General features: G+C 39.8%; 2 protein-coding genes across 2 annotated transcripts in view; one reads left to right on the forward strand and one right to left on the reverse strand.

The window, feature by feature from the left end:
• Window positions 1-2,106: 2,106 nt before the first annotated feature.
• LOC104965371 (fibulin-7) lies at window positions 2,107-8,334 on the reverse strand. The gene is made up of 8 exons (XM_010794327.1): window positions 8,272-8,334; window positions 5,954-6,113; window positions 5,700-5,870; window positions 4,985-5,110; window positions 3,952-4,137; window positions 3,726-3,863; window positions 3,296-3,431; window positions 2,107-2,820 (listed from the first exon to the last, which is right to left on the reverse strand). The coding sequence occupies exons 1-8, from the start codon at window positions 8,332-8,334 to the stop codon at window positions 2,457-2,459; spliced, it is 1,344 nt and encodes a 447-aa protein (XP_010792629.1). The 3' UTR covers window positions 2,107-2,456.
• A 2,853-nt stretch (window positions 8,335-11,187) lies between these two features.
• LOC104965372 (C-type lectin domain family 18 member A-like) overlaps window positions 11,188-20,168 on the forward strand; it is a 13,925-nt gene continuing 4,944 nt past the window's right edge. The window contains 6 exon segments of the mRNA XM_010794328.1: window positions 11,188-11,311; window positions 12,801-12,892; window positions 17,953-18,189; window positions 18,308-18,405; window positions 19,004-19,020; window positions 19,940-20,055. Of these exon segments, the coding sequence (XP_010792630.1) occupies window positions 11,188-11,311; window positions 12,801-12,892; window positions 17,953-18,189; window positions 18,308-18,405; window positions 19,004-19,020; window positions 19,940-20,055 (684 nt within the window).

The raw sequence follows: 20,168 nt of genomic DNA on the forward strand, positions 1-20,168 counted from the left end.
AGTTGGTGAAGATGTTTCTTCATTTTCATGTGTTGGCAAATTTGTGTTTTTATATTTGCATTGTTTTTGAGAGTGCAGCACATTTCTCCTAATGTAAGTGTTTGCACCTGTCGGCCACCTCAGTCTATACTGTTTAAATATAACCCCTGTGTGTGCTTAACATATAACCCAGACTCAGAAATGTAATTCTTAATTTCAAGGCTTACACTTGCCATAACTTGAATATGCAATTTTTTTCTTCTGTGCATCTTCCTAACAACCCTAACCCTAAAAAGACAATATACATAACCAAGTATTGAACAGAGTAGAACTGGGCAGCAGGGGGCAGTGTAACATCATGGATTAAAAGTACACAGAACACACACAGGCTTTTTTTCTTTTGCAATGGATTTTAGATGTAAACACAACAATACATGTGCTCATTGATAATTGAATGTGCAGTATTTGTGTACAAAAACGTGATGTTTTATTGGTGCAAAAGCAAATCAAGTAATATATTTAAGATTTGAAAATGAGGTCCCATGTCCCAAATCCCGTCTTCGGTATAGCACAGGGAAGATTTGCTTTTCTGACCACATCAACTGTGGGCACTCTTGGCAGGCCTCTCTCCACTCACCTGCATGTCCACATTAAATGGCCCTCAGCCAAACTGGCTTTGGAGTCCTGTCTGCACTCTCAAGAGCCTCTGCAGACTCAGTCACACTCTCCTTTGTTCCATTAGACTTCAGAGGAGACCGAGGTATTCCCTTTCAAAAGTAAGTACCAGTGATAATCCAGCCTGCTGTCAAAGATAGTGTGCTGGTTTCTTATGACCGTAGCTCACAACTAGACTGAGATCAGGATATTGATTTCAGGCCTCGTACACACTGCCAGCACTCATTAGGATGGTTTTTATCTGTATGGTGTGACTCAGCCACATTGGCGAGAGCTGAAGAGAAAGGATAGTTGATGGAAATAGAGGAGTGGGGATAGAAGGAAGAGAAGGTGGATGTAATATGATAAGGTAGAGCAGGGAGGAAAAGTGAGGACAGTGAGTGAGGGGTTGTAAGGTGAAACAGCACAGTCAAAACACCAGATATGAGACCAGGGTCTATCAGGCAGACTTTCTGAGAGCCAAGTTTGTATTGATCTTTGTTATGTACCATGGCTGGATCTCACACAAGTAATGCAGAATAAAAACACATACATGATAAGCTGTAGATGATATGAAAAGGGTTGAATTTTTAATTTATGGGGGGGACAGGGGGTGAAAAAGTTAATCGTTAGTTCCTGATTCACCTCTACCTTAGTCTATTCCCCCATTAAAACAGAAGAGGCAGCAACAGAGGGAGAACAGTGAGATGTCTATTCTTCGGTGGTAATAAAGACAGCAGATTTTAATTCAGCTTGCAACCCTCAGTGACTGGCTGGCGTGAATCGTCTTCCATTCAGCCCTCTCTATTCAGCCATCACTCTCTGTCTGCCTCCCTATCTCTAAGCATCTTTTTTCTTCCCTCAGCTTGCAATCTCGTTTAAGGATCCCCCCGCCCCCAAGGCTGTGTCCTCTGCGAACCTCTGCCACAGTATGGAGCCCCCTTCTCCCACTAAAGACACCCTGTTTGTCTCCAGTGAACCTATACACTTTGCCTCACTGTGCTACAGATGCACTTCTGTGTGGTTTCTTTTTCCGACAGTTGTGTAACGCAGAGAAGTAGATGGCTCCTGCAGCACAGAGGTGTCACATTTCAGCACACTTCTCTAAATTGATTTTTTTCCAAAATATACACCTCCTCTCAAAGGGAAAATCATCACACGTACCTTAGCTGCTGGGTGAATGTGCATTTTTCTGTGTGTACTTGTTGTGCAAATTGAAACGTTGGAGTTATTCATGCACTGTAAGAACACAGTGGCTCTTTGAGCAGCCTGTCTTTGGCTTTCTGTCTGCTGAACAGCACCGCTCTGTACTGAGAGAACTGAAGTGTTTTGCAAAAAACCACAGCCCACATATATCACTGCTATATATATATAAACCATTTTCTTAACATTTTAGGCTTTGGCAAATAAAGAACTTTTAAAATGTTATGTGAGGTTTTAATCATTTTATTATAGATGTGTAGAACCAGAATATAAATAGAATATGATCGTAAATACAATTACAAAATCTTCACACGTCATCAATACATATCCAGCATACTTAACATTAATTTCAACATAGCAGAACTTTCTTTGGCAAATATAGCACTTTCCTTCAGGTTGGACTGAGTCTAATGATTTTTAACTGTTTGCTACAGTACATCATGTAATTAACCTTTTACAAATCATACTCTCATGTCTTTATTTGTGCAATAAATATGTTTCAGATCAGCAACAGCACACTAGATATTCACCATCCAATAAAGAGTCCTTGGCCCAATCCAAACAATGCTTTTGTTTGGCCTTTGTGCTCTTAGCGTGATTACAGGTTCTTCCCTATCTTTTTAAAACTCATACTGGGAAACAAACATTGTGACTTTGGTGATGTACCTCCCCAGCTGGACTCGTCTCTCCAGCTCGCTCATCTCAACGTCCGCCTCCAGCGTGGCAGGGCCCTGCACGGGGCTCACCAGCATCAGCTGACCCGTCAATCGGTCTGATCGCTGGACTGTGAAGTGCCGCCGGGTTAGCCTTCCCCCCAGCAGGGAGAAGCGAAGCGTGTCACCAATTGGACGTAATGCTGAGACCCTGAACATGACGCGAGGAGCCGACAGGTTGGACACAACAGCCAGGTAATGGTAGGAGAAGGAGTTTGGTGTCTGAGAACATGCCTTGTTGTCCAGAGCACAGGGGTTACGTTCACAACGCCTGGAAAAAGAGTTTATGTTAAATGATCAACCAAGATAATAATCAACCAAGTTATACTGTCAATGTTTGAAAGGTCCCATATTGTAAATATTTATCTGTTTTTTATTTGTATTTAAAAGCTGGTCATGGTGCTATAAAATACTGTGTAAGTATTGAATCGCTCAATCCAAATGCTCAGCAGCCAATATTCAGAAGCTGTGGCTTTAAACAAAGACTTTGGTAAAAACACAACAATACTATATATATGAAGAAAATACCACTGCAATGTTTTTAAGATTTTTTCCAGATTTCAATGACAGTGAATAAACAACAAGAGCGCAGATGCACTGACCAATCAGAGCAGAGTTAAATATATATTTTTGATTATCAAGGTTATTAATTATTACTAAAACCTCCTAATAGATCTCAAATGAAAACTAAATTCTTACAATGCCAGTGAACTTAGATGTAAAAAATGGTTAGGTAAAATGCTCACATAGGGGACGTCTTGACATATGTTGCATGAGGGATTTTTGGGCAGTCCACACGTACACACTGGAAGCCACCATACGTGTTAATGCACATCTGATCCTTTGTGCAGTTGTTTTGTCTGGTGGCACACTCATCAATGTCTGTGAAGAAACATCAGCATAGTAACACAATAATTAGACAGAAAAGTTGGTTGACATTTTATAATTTTTTGAAGTATCGTTTAAGTAAGTTTTGATGAGACTTTCTATATATTTTGAATAAAAGTAACCCAGAATATAGCAAGTATGATATATGTAAAAACGGGACAATATTTTTAATCTTAATAATTGTTAACAAATGTTTGTATTATATAACTGTTTTATGGATTATTTTATGTTGAGAGCAAATAAAAAAAGAAGAGAGAAATAAAAGGGAAACAGAACAGGAAAACACACCTTTACAGCTGCGTCCATCGCGGGTCCCATTGTATCCGACAGGGCAGGTACAGCGGTAGCCTCCAGCAGTGTTAACACAAGAGTGTAAACACAGTTTGCCAGCCTGACCATTATGGAACAGCTCACATTCATCTATATCTAAAAGCCAACAATGCAAACAGTTAACATCTCACAAGGAGACATACATGTATGGTTTAGTCACAGCTTGGGCAGGTGTTAGTCGTACCAGTGCAGGTGTTGCTGTCCCTGCCAGAGATGGTGTATCCTGCCTCACAGGTGCAGTGGGTGGTCCCCTGTATTATGCTGCAACGTGATGGACGAACAAAGGGCCCAGTGGTGGCAGCAGGCAGGGTAACAGCAGCAGCGGTGGATGGGGAGGTGGCGGCAGAGGTGTTTGTCATGGTGACAAAGACTGAATGAGGGGGACAGGAAAAAGGAAAGGTAAGCAGTTAAAGATTGGGTTTTCCTTCCCTGATTCGCCTCCAATCAGCATATGGAAATGATGGAACTTTTAATGTATTCACACATAGGTTGTCATATTTTTTTGAGCTGGGCTAATAGATAAGCTGCACTTATATTACAGTGTGAACATTACATAGTTTGTCCACTAGAAAAGTTTAGTTTTCAACTCTCCCACTTTGCACTGTACATAATATTGTCAACATTATTCACAAAATTAAAGGAATCCTTTCAGCAAAATGTTTGGATGAACTTTGGATTTATGTGATAGAATATCTTACTGTCAATATTGATATCAGCTTCAAAAATCCAGTACAAAAAGAATAAATAGAACCTCAGTGATCTAATGAGCAACATAGAATTCTGAACAGTAAATTAGCGCGGTGATATAACATGAATGGAGATGAACAAAGTCAAGTTCAGAGATTCACAGTCCCCCCACTCACACCAAGAAGCAGACCAGACTCTGAACCAGCATCGTCTTGGACTTCAGGATGTAATTCATTAAAACACACTTGGTGGTATGTAGCAATGGCTTGTGTTGGCAAGCCAAACCCACAGCCAATATAATCCCCTTTAGTAGACTAGGAGGATTTGAATCCTAGCATAAAAACATATGCTCTGCAGTAAAGTTTTGTCTTTAAAATGTAAAGTTTTTGTTACATATATCATCCATTACTATGGTATGAACATATTTGAAGGAACCTAACCAAACTTCAGGTTTTAAGTGGAAGTTGGTGAAGCAAAAGTACACCACCAACATGTGACTGTGGTCTGAGTATGAACTGTATTATACCCACATGTTGGCAGAGGGCTCTGACAAGTAGCTCCGGTCCAGCCTTTGGCACAGATACAAGAGAACTGGTTCACCTCATCCACACAAGTCCCAGCGTTCAGGCACGGAGACGACGCACACTCATTGATGTCTGGGGGTAAAGACATACAGGAGGGTTATACAAGGAGACTCCATTGCTACATTTAATATTTTTGGAGGCGATACAAGGACATCTGGAACTGAATATCTTTGATGCTGAAGAGTGGGTGACATCTTGCATGTTTAAAGAGTGAATACGGCTCAAATGGAGCAGATGAGTTAATGTTAGTGTAGGGTTATCCCTGCTCTTGATCAAACAGCCTTTGAGCTGTTATCTTAAAGTCAGCGAGCTGTCAGAGGACATAGAGGTTAGAATATCTTATGTCAAGGCATTCAATGAGCTCTCTGGACAACAGCCAGAGTACATAAAGAGGAAATATGATCATGGGTCACATATGAAACGTATCTCTACATAGAAAAACGTTGGTGACATGCATGATGCACAAAAAGAGGAATGGCAAAAGAGAGCATGAGGGCAAGGTTACAAAAGGACGATGACAGGGTTGTTAAAGTGATCATAGGGTTAGATAACAGGATGAGTGATGGTCAGGGTGAAGAAGAGGAGAGACATGGTGGAAAGAGGATGAGGAGGAGGCAGTGAAGACCAGCCAGGGAGCAGAGGATCAGCGCTAGTCTCTCACCCCGGCAGGTAGCCTGGTGGCCGCTCCAGCTCAGGCTCTCCTGACAAAACCGGCTCTCAGATCCCACAAGTTCATAGCCAGGGTCACACAGAACGTGAACCTCATGACCTACGCTGTGGGACTTGCCAAGCTTCCTCCCATTGATTGGCACGTCAAGTTTGGGGCAGGTACCTGAGAGGAATAAAAAAACAGAATGGCAGATATTTCAACAACTTCCATTTGAATGCATTCATGTTTCTGAGGGTTTTACTTACTGTTGGTGGCTCTTGTACTCTGCTTTCCAGCACTGCTCTGCAACAGGTTTATTTTCTTTTTCAGGTTGCGAAGGCTCTGCATGTATGTGGCTTCATGGGCTGAGAGAAGTTTCTGGACTTGCTTCAGAGAGCCATGCAATTCCTGTCTACCAGGGCAGTCCTGGAAAAAAACAGAGAGGATGACTAAAGTAATAAAGTGCTGATTATCTTTCACAACAACTTCTTCAAAGCTGTGAATTACCTCACAAGACCAATCGATGTTAGAGTATGAAATATAAAATGTAAAGTATTGACACATACTGTAATTCTATGCATAATTTCATTCAATGGGTTTTATCTGATACGATTTAGATTTTAGTTTTTAGGAGGTTATTGCCTGCTCTTTTACTGAATTGATGAATACATAACGTTAGTTAAAAATACATCTTTCGACATAAAAGATTCGGGACTACGAGCCAGTGATTGAATTGATGTATGTTCTTCCCATTCAAGACTCAAAATTATGTAACAGATTTTAACAACAAAACTATCTTGATTTTTTTGATTGTTCAGACTTTCAAAAAGCTGTCACACAATCTGAATCACACTCAATTATGTGGCAATTTCTTTCTTTGCACTTTTATTTATGATTTAAATGATTCAGCAACATGGTCACATCACATAAATTACACTGCCTGGTTTTTTATGTCTGCAAAGTGACAAATACTGAATGGGCATCACCTTCAACTCCTATGAATACCTGAGGTTAATTAAAAGTACTCCTTGAGAAAAAGGTTATGGTCCAAAATAAGCAGCTCCACACTGCATGTAAACAAATGAAATTCTGCTGAAGGAGTCCCTTGAAGGCCTGTGCAGAGGGCGACAGAGGCTGGGCTGTTATACGAGCGATTAAACGCTGCAGGATCAGAGCATGTTTGGCCACTGTAAGCATTTGCAAGCAGGAACCTCCTTCTCTCAAAGCTAGATACTGTAACTCAGTTATAAAAACAGAAACACTCTCTTAAAATTGTGATGTGGTTTTTAGGTGTGACCCCGCATTGATGTTTAAAGTGGTCATCAGATAAACCTATGTAACTTCCATATGTCATTTAGGTGGTTTCAGGGTTCGGGGGTCAGTCAGTCGGGTATAAACGCCCTCAGCATAAACATCACCTGTGTTACAACCTCTCTTTCTATTGGCTGCTGGGGCGAGGGAGTGGCACAGACTTGTTTGTCCTCTTCAACTGCGTCATTCTACGCCCTCTGCCCTGCCCCCTTACGTATGTTTTCAGACAACCAATTAGTGTTTGCGTCCAGCCAGGGTTATGTAAGAAGGGTCAATATTTGTTGAAAACACCTTTCTGATTTCGACAGAACTGGGGTTTGGCGAGGCTTCAGTCAGCCGGGAGGGGAGGCTGGTGTTTATAGCGTAGTTGTCAAAGGCCTCTTTCTGCCTGTGCTCAGCGGCATTTCACATGGCTTCATGTTAACTTGGTAACAGTGTGTATGAGGCACTGGAGCGCAAGATGACAGTAGGACTATTAAATATAACCAAATGATCAACTTTAATGCTTTTGGTTCTGTTTGTTTGTCTGTGTATCAGCAGCATTACTGAAAGAAATACCGCCCAGATCTTCATGAAACTTAGTGCAAAGTTACATTCGGAGCGGATACTGCAGTCAGCATGTCGTTGTGTCCCTGGGCAAGACACTCACCCCAAATTGCTCCTGTGGGGATTGCCCACAGTATTGAGTATGAAAGTCGCTTTGGATAAAAGCATCTAACAAGTGACATGTAATGTAATGTAATATGAATCACATAGCAGATACATACATTTTTAAAACTTTAAATAACATTGAAAGATGCATTTGGAGGGGTTCTGCGCCCTTTCAGTTGAATGTGCAACAACTTTAGCTTACAGTCATACCTAACCATCCCATATTCTACAACATGCTGGCCATCTCTCAGTAACACACATGCACAGACACAGACATGCATGAAACGACCTAAAAGCAGTCATTCACAAGCAGATCTTGCTTTATGGAAACATTTAACAGAAACACTACATACAGTATATTTAGTATATTAATTAAATTGAGCCTCTGGGGGCTTGTTCCTGAGGCTTGCATACAATATGAAAGCGACCCAAGGTGTGATCTCTCAAAAAATGTATGAATGAAGCCAAGCAGTTACATTTACAGAAAGATTTGTTGTAAGGTTACTCATATCTGTCATTTTTGTCTTCTGTCAGCAATTGGTGAGGCTTTAAATGTATTTAACTGAAATAATATCCTTAGATATAGCTCCACTGCATTAGCCTGAGACATTGAATCACTCACCTGTCCAAAAGTAGGGTGTAGCGAGCAGAAACACAGCAAGGTGATGACAATCGGAGCAATCATGATTCCACTGATCCCAATCCAACTCACAGTCGACGATCAGTCCTCACATGTGGAAGAAGTCGCAGTGCTGTGAACTCTGAGTGCGTGCAGGGACTCCAGGTCAGAGAATGACCAGAGTGAGCAGTTGGAAAAGCTGCTCTCGAAAACCACTGAGGAATGTTGAGTTTACTCTTCAGGAGCCAATCAGGGAAAAGAGTGTTTAAGAAAAATGCGACCACATTTTATCCTTTTACTTAACTTGGTGCGCACTTCCTCTCCAGTCAGGGCAGCTTAGTTAATATCTTGTTTATAGAGAAGTGAGAAAACAGAGCTCAACAAACAAAGCTCTGGATCATGTGTGATTTGATAATTATGATTTTTTGATGTTTTGTGATGTTATTATTTGCCTGTTTACAGCAATAGTTTTTTTTGTAAACATTAGATTAAATGTAGCAGTTAGACAAACAATACAAATATTGTAGAAACATTTTCTATCCAAGTTCTATCTGTTTAAATACAATTTATCATCTAACTAATCTGAAAAGGATCTGTCAGTTCAATTTGAAATATGAATGCTGTTTTTGCGACCTTTAATCAACACTATGTTGACATGTAGAGAAGCTAAGCTGTGCCCTCTACAGGAATATCTTAATGCATGCATCCCTATACTGTTTATGAGCTTGGCTGAACAAAATAAGACACATGCTTCTGAGGTTATAAATGTAAGGGTCCACATACCTGACATGTCCAAATGATTATGATCAGGGCAGATATTACTATAGGAGTCAGGGAATAAAAATGATATGTGAAGATGACTGGTACTAAATATTTATTTTCCATTTATATATTATTACTGAAGGGTGCTTACACTGGAGATATAAACCTGTAAAAATCAACAATACCTTACTAAATCTACCATATTCCACCGCTATATGAATAAAATAATACCCAGCTGCTTTTTGCTTGTTGCAACTCTTTTGTGCGCATATGTAATACAATTTCTACTTCTTTTTATAAAATACTGCAAAGTTGCAATTGAGAAATATTTATCAGGTAGTCAAGTCCCATCTGTTTGGACTCACAATACCACAAAGTAAATATTATATGGCTTCAAAATAACTTTTAAAGTTTCATTCTGCAAGATGTCTAAATCATCAGCATCTCAACTTCTACAGGGTACAAAGGAACTGCAATCGCATCGATTTTTAAACAGACAACACCGCCTTTTTGGAAAACCAGTTAATTTAAATTGAATGGTAAATATGAGAGTGAGTTTGAAACTGAAGTATTGCTGCTGTAGAGAAATAATTTAGTGTGTAGATGGACTTCTGTCCTGAGTGCATTCAGCAGACACTGCTGCAGTTCAGAGAGTAATGTGGAGACTCAGGCTGAAGCAGTGAGGAAGCTTACAGTGTTCACCTGAGAAATCATCTCAGTGGGTGACCGAGTCAGACTGAGCCCAGAACAGTCTGTGTGCAAAGCTGTTGTTTGGCTCAGCAGGGTCGGACAGTACTTTACTGATGCAGCAAAATCAAGGAGATAAGAAAAATCTGGGCAGCCAGGGGACTCAAATACATTGAGCCCACAGGGCAGAGAGACGAGTGGGAGTCCATTGTGTTGCTCTGCAGTCATCTCCAGACTCTGAATCATCAGTGTGCAAAGCACGATTCATACTTTACACACTGGATGCATAAAAAAACATTGTCACCAGGTTTAAACAGATGGCCGGGAGCTCTATCCTGTACCTCTCACAACTATCTTATTATTATTATGTACAATTACATTTCTGCCATCATGCTCAATTCCCTCTTAAAATAAATATCACAGACTCTGCTTTGATTAAAAGAAGAAATCCTGCACCTCAGCCAGGACATATAGAAATAAAGCGTTGGAAGTGATTCATTGATGATGGACATTGGTCTCTCAAAACAAACCTCCCCTCTTTTAACAATCATAAACACTATTGAACAAGAGTTAAGCTCGCTTTTGTTATTTAGTTTAGGAAATGATGACAGAGATGATTAAGCAATGCATTTTGTCATCAATGACTGACTGGCACTTTTCACACATGATTTTTGTGGTGGATAGTATTTACTTTTCAATGTAGAAATACACTATTAGCATCTCAAAACCATACTATTATAGTGGTTTTGAGTAATTTATTTTGCATATTGTCCTACTTTATAAAACTCTAGATACAAAGTTGTCTAAATGAATCAGTGATAATAATTTTACTAAATCATATATGATTTAGTAAAATACAATTTTATACAGCTTAATGGGGTAGTTTTTGTGTCAGGGACACAAAATGGCACGTTTTCATAGAATGACCCATATGATGTCTTAAATGTAACTCTTTAATAGCTATTCAACATTTTAAATGAAAGACAAACTTAAGGTGTATGCCATGACCGTATTCTGTGATGTAAGCGATATTACATCGTAATTAAAGAGATTACGAAATTAGCTCTCTTAACAAGCGTCTAAATGTGTTGTGAAAAGCATAATAAATACATCTTGGTATAATATGTTGTGGTTTTTGCCTAGCCTCCATTATAATGTTTATGATTCATTGTTCCTCCTCGTGCATCATGTTTGCACACATGCACTGCAACACGTGCACAGATAATTTGCGTTAATGTTCCATTGTTAAAGACAATTAAGTATGGATTTGCTTTCCCAAAAAGAGGGATAATGATTTAATAAAACGTTAAAAGGTTAATTACGCTGTACCGTGAGTCTGCTTCAAGGATGATACATGTGCTCACCGCTGCAGCCCGGGGTGATGAGGTGAAAAGAGGGAGGAGGAGCGGAGGGAGGATAAAGCCGAGGGCCGAGGGGTCACTGTAGTCGGAGATACTTCAGGAGTTCACAATGCGGTCTGGAACCGCGTTCCGGGGTTTGGATCTGTTGGTCGCGTTGTCTCTCCTGCCACAGGTTATTTTCGCGAACCGGATTATCAAAGACACACCGGAGCCCCTGAAGCCCACCATCACCGGTAAACACACTTTAGCTGTGCGTGAGGCAGGTGGCCACGAGGGACCGTAGCCTACTGTAGACAGTAGACCTCGTAGTGCAGGATGAGCTAGCACGTAACATGTTGACTTAAATGCAAACGTGGAAAAAGTACTCAGAGAGTAGGAATAGCTATGTTACAAGTAAAAGTCCAACAATCAAACTGTGACTCAAATAAAAGTAGGCCTATTGGCATCAAAATATACTTAAAGTAGGCTACCAAAAGTAAAAGTACTCATTATGCAGATTGGCCTATTTCTAAATAATATATGTTTTGATCATAATTATTGATGCATTGCATTAAAGTGTTATCAAAGCTGGTAAAGGTGTAGCTATAGTTTAATAACTTTGTATACTGCAGGGTAGCTTGTGAATTTTAATCCAGAACTAAAGTCTTATTTAAGTGTTGTTTATATTTTTACATTATTAATCCAAATCTGCAAAGTAGCTAAACATAGTCAATAATTGTAGTGGAGTAAAAGTAAACAATGTACTTCTGAATTGTAGTGTGACGTACAAAGTAGCAAACAAATTGGAATACTCAAGTAAAGTACAAGTACCTCATAATTGTACTTTAGTACAGTATTGAGTACATCTACTTATTTACTTAAAGTTTACACCATGCCTAAATAGTTTTCCCTTGATGTAAGTCTATTTTAACTGATAGCAAAGCATGTTTTAAGTGTTTGTTTAATGTTTGCCATCAGGTTGCAATCCTTTAAGCTGTAGACTCCAGTGGGTTTTCTAAGCTGTCTCAATCCATCTGGCAAAGCACCAGCAGCCCCACTTTTCTGTCACTGCCTGCTGTGCTACAGGAGTTTGGCATCAGTTGAACAAATTACCATTTTGAAGGCATTTTGCCAAACCCAAGGCAAAATGATTAACCTATCACTGGGGAGCCAAATCTCTACTCTTTAACTTTTGGAAGAAGTGCTAAGGGGTAATAAGTAATATAAGTAACCTTTAACAGTAAGTTTGATCAAAGAAGATCACTGCCTATTCCTAAATGTTATTATTCCATAATCTGCCTCTACATGAATGATTTAAGAATGTTGGGCTCAATTAAATAGTATAGGCTTTATTGTGCATGGTCCCCAAGATCTCAAGGTTTGAATAACACTTCAACTGATTTATGCGAAGTATGAAACTCATTTATTGAAGAAATGTTAAGTCATAAGTAATGTAAAGTAGAAATGAAAAAGAGTTTTGATTCAAAGTTTTGTCTTAACCCAACTGACCCTTGAGTTAAATTGTGACTGAAGCTGTGACAAACTGTATTAACCCATGCTCATGCTCTCTCACACACACACACACACACACACACACACACACACACACACACACACACACACACACACACACACACACACACACACACACACACACACACACACACACACATTTGCATTCCGTTGCTATGGCGACATCAGTAAAGGCATCGTTGCTAAATGAGCGTTTGTGCTTCCTTGCAGGGCTCGGGGTGAAGGAACACTCAAAGATTGTTGCCCAACACAATAGACTGCGCAGCCGGGTCAACCCCATGGCAGCTAACATGCAAAAAATGGTTTGTGGCATCCATTGTCTGTCTCTTCTGTGTGAGTTTGAATGGCAAGAATGCTGTCACATACATTTGAGTTGAGTTATTATGTCCATTATGCTGTTTCTCAAACCAAAGTTTAATCTTCCTCTGCAACACAACACATTAGAATTAGAATTCTCTCTCTCTCTCTCCCTCTCTCTCCCTCTCCCTCTCACACGGTACTAGTGGAAGATATCTAGCCATGTGTAGCCGACTTAACCAATATTTGACATACATTATTTAGCAGATACAGTGCAAAACTTAGAGAAAAACAGTTATGATGATGATGATGATGATGATGATGATGATGATGATGATGATGATGATGGTGGGAGTAATTATCAGACATATGTTTTGTAAGGATGTGAAACCCTGCTGAAGATCTGACTTGCAGCACCAAAAAAACATGTTTGTAAAGTTTTTTAATTTAACTACACCAGGTACACTAGCAGCATAGGCTAAGCACAATGGTCACAATGGTCTTCCTGTGTGGTGCCGATAGTCCCAACAGAGTAAAACAGTAATGAAGCATCATTTTAAATCCGCTCAGCTGCAGGTGGAGTGATGGTGTGGAGAGTCAGAACTGGGTCAAAATCTATTAGCAGTGGGTAGTCTTGTTAGTGTTGCAAAGCATAATTATACCAATTCATGTTTAAACACACAATAGGAATAAATTAAGAAACACCTTCAATTTGTTAGCTTCAGATTATCAACAGCTACAGTTCTGAATACAAATTGGCTTTCATGAAGTTGAGAGTGATAAAAACTGTGTGTTGCTGAGTGTGCAGCATAAATATTAATCTTTCACTCAGGTTTTTCTAATCCCACTCTCTGCAAAACACAGCAGCTGCAGTAAATCCTCTCCATATCTTTCCCATCTTGCTTCGCCATACGGTACTTAACTGCTCAACTGACTTGGTTGCATGTGATTATGATGAAGAGGTAATGATGGATTACTAATGTCACAATGCTCTAGATATCCTTAGGGTCTAACATGAGTTTTGTAACAGGGCAAACTGTCACTTTGTCATAGATTATATCCTCAAAGCCACCCATACAGACCGAGCTCTCTTTCTACGACTGCTCTTCAGCCTCAGAGAACTATTCCCACCTGATAAGGCAGTAATGAGAAAAAGAGGATGTGGATAATCATTCTGCATTCACAACTCTGGTATTACCGGTAATTTCCCTCAGAGGAAGGTTCGTCGAGCTGAAGAGGCATATTAAAGAGCTTTACTGATAAACGTTAAAAGGCTCAAGGCTTCGGCTGTGTTTTTGAATGTTTGGATTAGGGCTTTTTTTCACTCAGGAACGAGCCAGTTAGCATTGTGGTGAGATTGTGCTGAAGTGATTATAATATAGACCTTTAGGCTTTTCTTTCAGGGGAAGATAAAATACCAATATTTAAGGAATGAAGGACGCCTCTTCCTTTCTTACCCGATGCCCTGTCTGCAGCTTTTCTTTGAGCTCTTGAGGAAGTATTATGAGGTCATACAATCGCTTTAATACATACAAGTTCAGTATTTACTTTTGATATGCAAGACTTGACCTTTGTTTGTTAGATTAGTATTTTATTAATCTCTTTTATTCCGATAAAGCTCCAACGATTTATTTAAATAATAAAGAAAAACACATAATTATGGAGCTGTAGTGATTTAGCTATTTTGGTAATCAACAATAAAGCAATTGTCTGTGGTTCCACAAAAAAAGCGCATGAGGGTATAAACTATCATTTTCTTAGTGATACATTCAAATCCCACAGCTGATAAGACTTGACATGCCTTGAAATAAAATGTCTGAAATTAAGTATTGCCCGGTGACCTCTGCTGACATCAAATTATGGGTCTGTCACTTAGGCTGGCTGACATCAGAGAGCAGAGTGAACAATCAACTTAACGGGCTCATCGTGTCTAAGACATACGTTTGTCTCTGACCTCTGATTTGTATCCTCCAAACCAAAAATAATTGTTTGATTAGATGATTTCCTTCTAAAACAGAGCCTCATTTATCAAGAGAGGGTAACGGCCCGTCCACACACAGGCATGAAAAAAATCTTTCAAAGCTTCGCCCATTCACTTGAATGGGGTGACGTAGAAGATTTTTAATCTTCGCCGAACTGCATTGTGGGGAGCGGAGCATGGCTTTGCCATCATTGTGAGCATCAAAAGTTGAGCAATGTTCAACTTTTGATACTCCCGATGCTTTCGAAGCTGGCATCAGCCAATCAAATCCCGTTTATGCAAATCCCGCCAGTACAAGCGCTAGCCAATCAAACCGCGTTTATGCAGATACTGCAGGTCTTTTCCATATGTCATAAAATGGAGGATAAATGAATCATCGCTGTAGGAAATGTCCCGGTCCTTTACGACTGCTCTCTGTTCACCTACCGGGACCTAAACCGGAGGAACCAGGCATGGAGGGAGGTGGCAGAGACAGTTGATGAAACTGGTAGGTTTTCACCTGTTTGGGGAGTTTATATCCAGTTTACTTCATTTTAACATTGAATGGACATCAAGATTTTTTTCATGCCTGTGTGTGGACGGGCCGTAACACTTTCTAATAAGGCATAATTTATAAAGGGTTAACAAGAGGTAACACATGTTTCACTACACTCATGGTACATGCTGATCATCAACAGGTAAACATTTTTCCCAGACTGTGNAATTGCAATGAGGGAATTAAACATTGTATTATTTAATAACACTAATATTTCCTATAAAAGTAATTTCCTTACTTTGACAGTTTACTAAGTAATGCCCAAAAGCATGAATACAAAACCACACAGTCATAGTAAAATTCTATTCACCCATTTATTTAAAGGTCACCTATCATGCAAAATCCACTTGTTCCTGTCTTTTATACATAAACATGTGTGTCCTCTGTGTAAAGAGATTCTGAACGTTTCAGGAAAAAAGTTTCACTCACTTTTTGTCCTGATCCATTTATATAAAAACCTGTCTGAAAATGAGTTGATCAGATTTTGGCCACTTTATGATGTCATCATTTCTTTTGGGCTTGTGTAACCATAAGCCAATCAGCAACCAAGGTAACCCCCACCTTATCACCTGAATCTCCTCGTAGAGCACCATTGTGTTCTTTTTAACCAGATATCTCTCAGAGGGGAGTGGGGAGTGGCTCCTTATTTTCATCTAAAGTAACAGACAGAGAATCAGCACATTTGAAATAGGTCTGAAACAGAGGGGATTAAGGGAAGCTGCAATGATCTGTTTGGTATTTCGAGCAAAACACTTCAGAGACATGTTTGTATATATCTGAGACCTATAATATATTGATGAAAGACTGTATAATAGGGGACCTTTAATACATCATATTTTCTAAAGGGTTAATAAGCAGTAACAAACTTTTCTTATGCTACATCCATGGTACATACTGACCATCAACAGGTACACATTCTTCCCAGACTGTGGAGCTGCTGGGTTCAACAATTCAACTGATTCCTGAATGAACTCTGAGTACATGTATAGCAACAAAAAACACCATTTATCACGCTCTGCAGTGAAGAGACCATAGGGATATCAACCCTCCATCAAACTCCCATAAAGACAAGTTGACCCCGTAACATTTTAAAGTAATAGAGCATTACTGGGAACTGCATTGAGGGAATAAACAGTTTAATCTATGTAATTACACTAATATTTACTATGAAAGTAATTTCCTGACTTTGACAGTTTACTAAGTAATGCTACTGCCCAACTTCATTAATACAAAACCACACATTCTTAGTAATATTGTATTCACCCATTCATTTAAAAATATGTGTTTATGAAAGTGGTACCCAAGAGAGTTTCAAACATAAAAACATGTTATTACAAAAAATGAAACTTTTTAACTTGAATCTGTGACTTTCCACCGGTGGTTGCCTTTCCTAGTAGTGAGAGCTTACCTCAATGTGATGTTTGTACTACAGCAAATATGGCAGAGTGATTGATTGTGGAAAGTTTGTGTGTTGTTTATTTGAATTAACCACTGCAAATCTTGGAAAATGTGCCCCATAGTGAGGTGTTTTTACCAGTGTAGCACGCAATGGGCGTCAGTCAGTGTTTGTTGGTCCTGCACTGGTAGTTCGCCCAAGGTGTCTCCCTGTCTGTTGTCTGCTGGACTCGAGGTCTGGCTCCGACCCCTGAAAAGGATTAAGCGGGTAAAGAAAATCACTCATGCACTATTAGGAATGACCTTCATGCCAAAGCGTTTTTCCTTTCATCCAGATTTAATCATATTTGAAGTACAAAATGAACTTCATTTCGGTTTTAAGATGCAGCTCCGAGTCGAACAGACCTCAATAACATATTTTAATACTGAATAAGGTGATGGAAATATCCTATTAGAATAGAATAGAATTGGAGGGATGAAACCCCTCTTTAATGGTCACACAGAGCACACAGCACACACAGTGACATCAGGCCTCTGCATTTAACCCATCCTAGTACCAGAAGCAGTGGGCAGCTATTCTACAGAGCCCGGGGAGCAATGGGAGTGGGGGGGGGGGGGAAAGGGGATGTCCGGTGCCTTGCTCAAGGGCACCACGGCAGGGCCCAGGAGGTGAACTGGGACCTCTCCAAGCAGCAGTCCACACTCCATATTTAGGTCTGTTCGGGGAATTGAACCGGCGACCCTATTGCTGATTGTTGATGTTATTGATTATGAATCATTCACTAACATACGTATTACATGTTTCATTATATATGTGGGGTTAAACTAAATCAGAATTTCTTTTTTAAACTGTAAAAACTAATGTCAAACCATTTTGTTGTACCCCGATTATGAAAATGATAGAGCAAGATTTAAAACGTTTAAATCAAAAACATGGTAAGCTTCTGAAACACACAGATACTTTTTTTTAACATTTGCTTTTTTTTTTTAAACTACAATCAGTGTCAGTCTGATTTGATCTTCCCTGTGTGCATGTACAGTAGGATACTGCCAGAGAAGACATTAGTATAACGTATTCCTTTGAAGGTTTTTACAGTAATTGTTGGGAATCAAAGATGTTTTTATGATATTAAATATTATTTTTGTCTTTATAGGAATGGAGTGATAAGTTGGCCTTACTTGCAAAGGACAGGGCGGCATCATGTCACACAGATCCTCCTGATCAACAATCCTCGCCTCTCAGTCACATCGGCTGGAACACACACCTCTCTGCCCACCGTGGTCTCACTTCAGTTTCTGATGCCATACACTCCTGGTTTGAAGAGGGGAACGATTTTCTTTACCTGAGTGGGCAATGTAGGGAGAACGCCACATGTCAGCACTATACACAGGTATTAACAATAAGATACAAGCTGTACACATGTTTGTCAGAGATTCTCATAATTGTGTTTTTTCTTCAATAGTACTAATGTTGTGTGCCTGACTGTGTGTCCCTTTGTTGTTGTGTAGTTGGTGTGGGCCACATCGAGTCATGTGGGCTGTGCCAGCCAGCTTTGTCTGAGGGAAGGAGACCTCTGGGAGATGTTTGTCTGCGCATATTACCCTGGGTAACAATGACACACTTTATCAACCTAAGATGAGATTGTTAAATTCATCTGAGAATTGCGTGGTAAAAAAATAAAGCCAATACTAAGGGTTTTATCTGCCATCCAGCTCAAAATCATTATGCTCTTGAAAACGGCAATAATTATATCAAAGGCTACTTTTCAGGGTATTTTCTTGGCACATACAGTTAAAATGAACTATTATGTAACACTACCTATGTGAAGGCCTCAAAAATGTGATTATATATATAATAATAATGGGTTTCATTTATAAAGCACTTCATATTTGACTTCAAATCTGATGCGAGATTGCGTGGGGGGGTGGTTTGGGATGTGGGGAATAGTTATTTGGGTAGTTTCATGCAGTTTGATAAATCGCACTTCTCATTATTCCTTGACTTCAAACCCCGGAAGTGCTACCAAGACAATGAGCCATCCGAAACACGTATAACAAAATTTAAATTGAAAATGTATATATATTACATCATTTTTAAACATCTTCTTTTCGACTTTGCCCCCATTCGCACGAGGCTCCTACGTCTGTGCTGCTGACTGTGTCCCATATTGTTGCAGTGTTGTGTATACTCTGCTGTTGCTGCAGGGGGAACTGGGTAGGCTGAACGGCGTCCCGCCACTGTCCACTCCCCTATAAGGACGGGGCTGACTGCTCCCTCTCTGCACCTCTCAATGTCCGCTGCTTCAGACTGTGGGACCTCATGTTGGTGGATTATTGTGGTAAGACAATATATAAAGTTAAGGGTGGTACAGAGGCACATTTTGCTGTACAAGTGATGTCTCTGCTAAGAAATGTAATAGGCAAGGACATTCCACATTGATTAAATGCAAGCCCTTGAAACAGACATGCATATATAATGTAAGGTGTTTTAAAAAAACAGTTTATGAATAATACTATTATTTATTACTGTAGTTATGTCCATTATGCTGCTGATATTACATTTCGCACATTAACAAACCAATGTGTTTAGCAATTGTTAGAAGTGGCAAATTTGAGTCCAATTCAACAAATGATGACAGGTGTGCCCATGTAATATTTCTGCTCTATGAAAGATCTTTTGTTCAATGTTTTTGTGCCAGATACGCAGTTTTTTGCCATTTATAAAGTATTTTGGTGATTCCAACTGGTATCTGGCCTTTATATCAGAACAATAATCACAGATACTGCGGCAATGATGGTTAACCAATATCGATCTAATGTAACCACTCCATATGCTTTTATTTGTAAACGTGCATATTTGTGTTAATGCAATATTTTTGGGGTCAGTAGATTACCCAAATGAATTCCGTGTCGAAATGAGCTGCGGTCAGCACGGCCATCTTAAACATCTCTTCCTGCAAGTGCACGTGTGACCGGGCGTTCACCGGACGCCTCTGCCTAGGGGTACCACTCCATCAACATCAAACATAGTAAGTATCGAGATAATACTTTATTATCCAGGTTCATTAAATATGTATGTTTTCCTGGTCTGTTCAAAGTCGAGTGGCCGATTTTCACTGAACTAAGGGCTCTGTCTTTCAGTGCGTGCAGTGGTGCAGTGTGTGCACGGTCGTTTCAAAGAAGACAAGAATGCTCTTGCTTGTTGTGATGTTGGCTATGGTGGTGCTGAGTGTGCCAGGTGAGTGCAGTGTGCCTCTGTTGCTGTTTTTCATATACCTCAGCAGTGTTACCCTGAGACGCAGGTTTCAAGTTCACAAGCATCAACAGGCCAGAACAGTGCTGAGTATAAGATCCATTCCTGCTTGCTGCC

The sequence above is a fragment of the Notothenia coriiceps genome, unplaced genomic scaffold (genome assembly GCF_000735185.1).
Source record: "Notothenia coriiceps isolate Sejong01 unplaced genomic scaffold, NC01 NC01_scaffold00037244, whole genome shotgun sequence".
Lineage (NCBI taxonomy): Eukaryota > Metazoa > Chordata > Actinopteri > Perciformes > Nototheniidae > Notothenia > Notothenia coriiceps.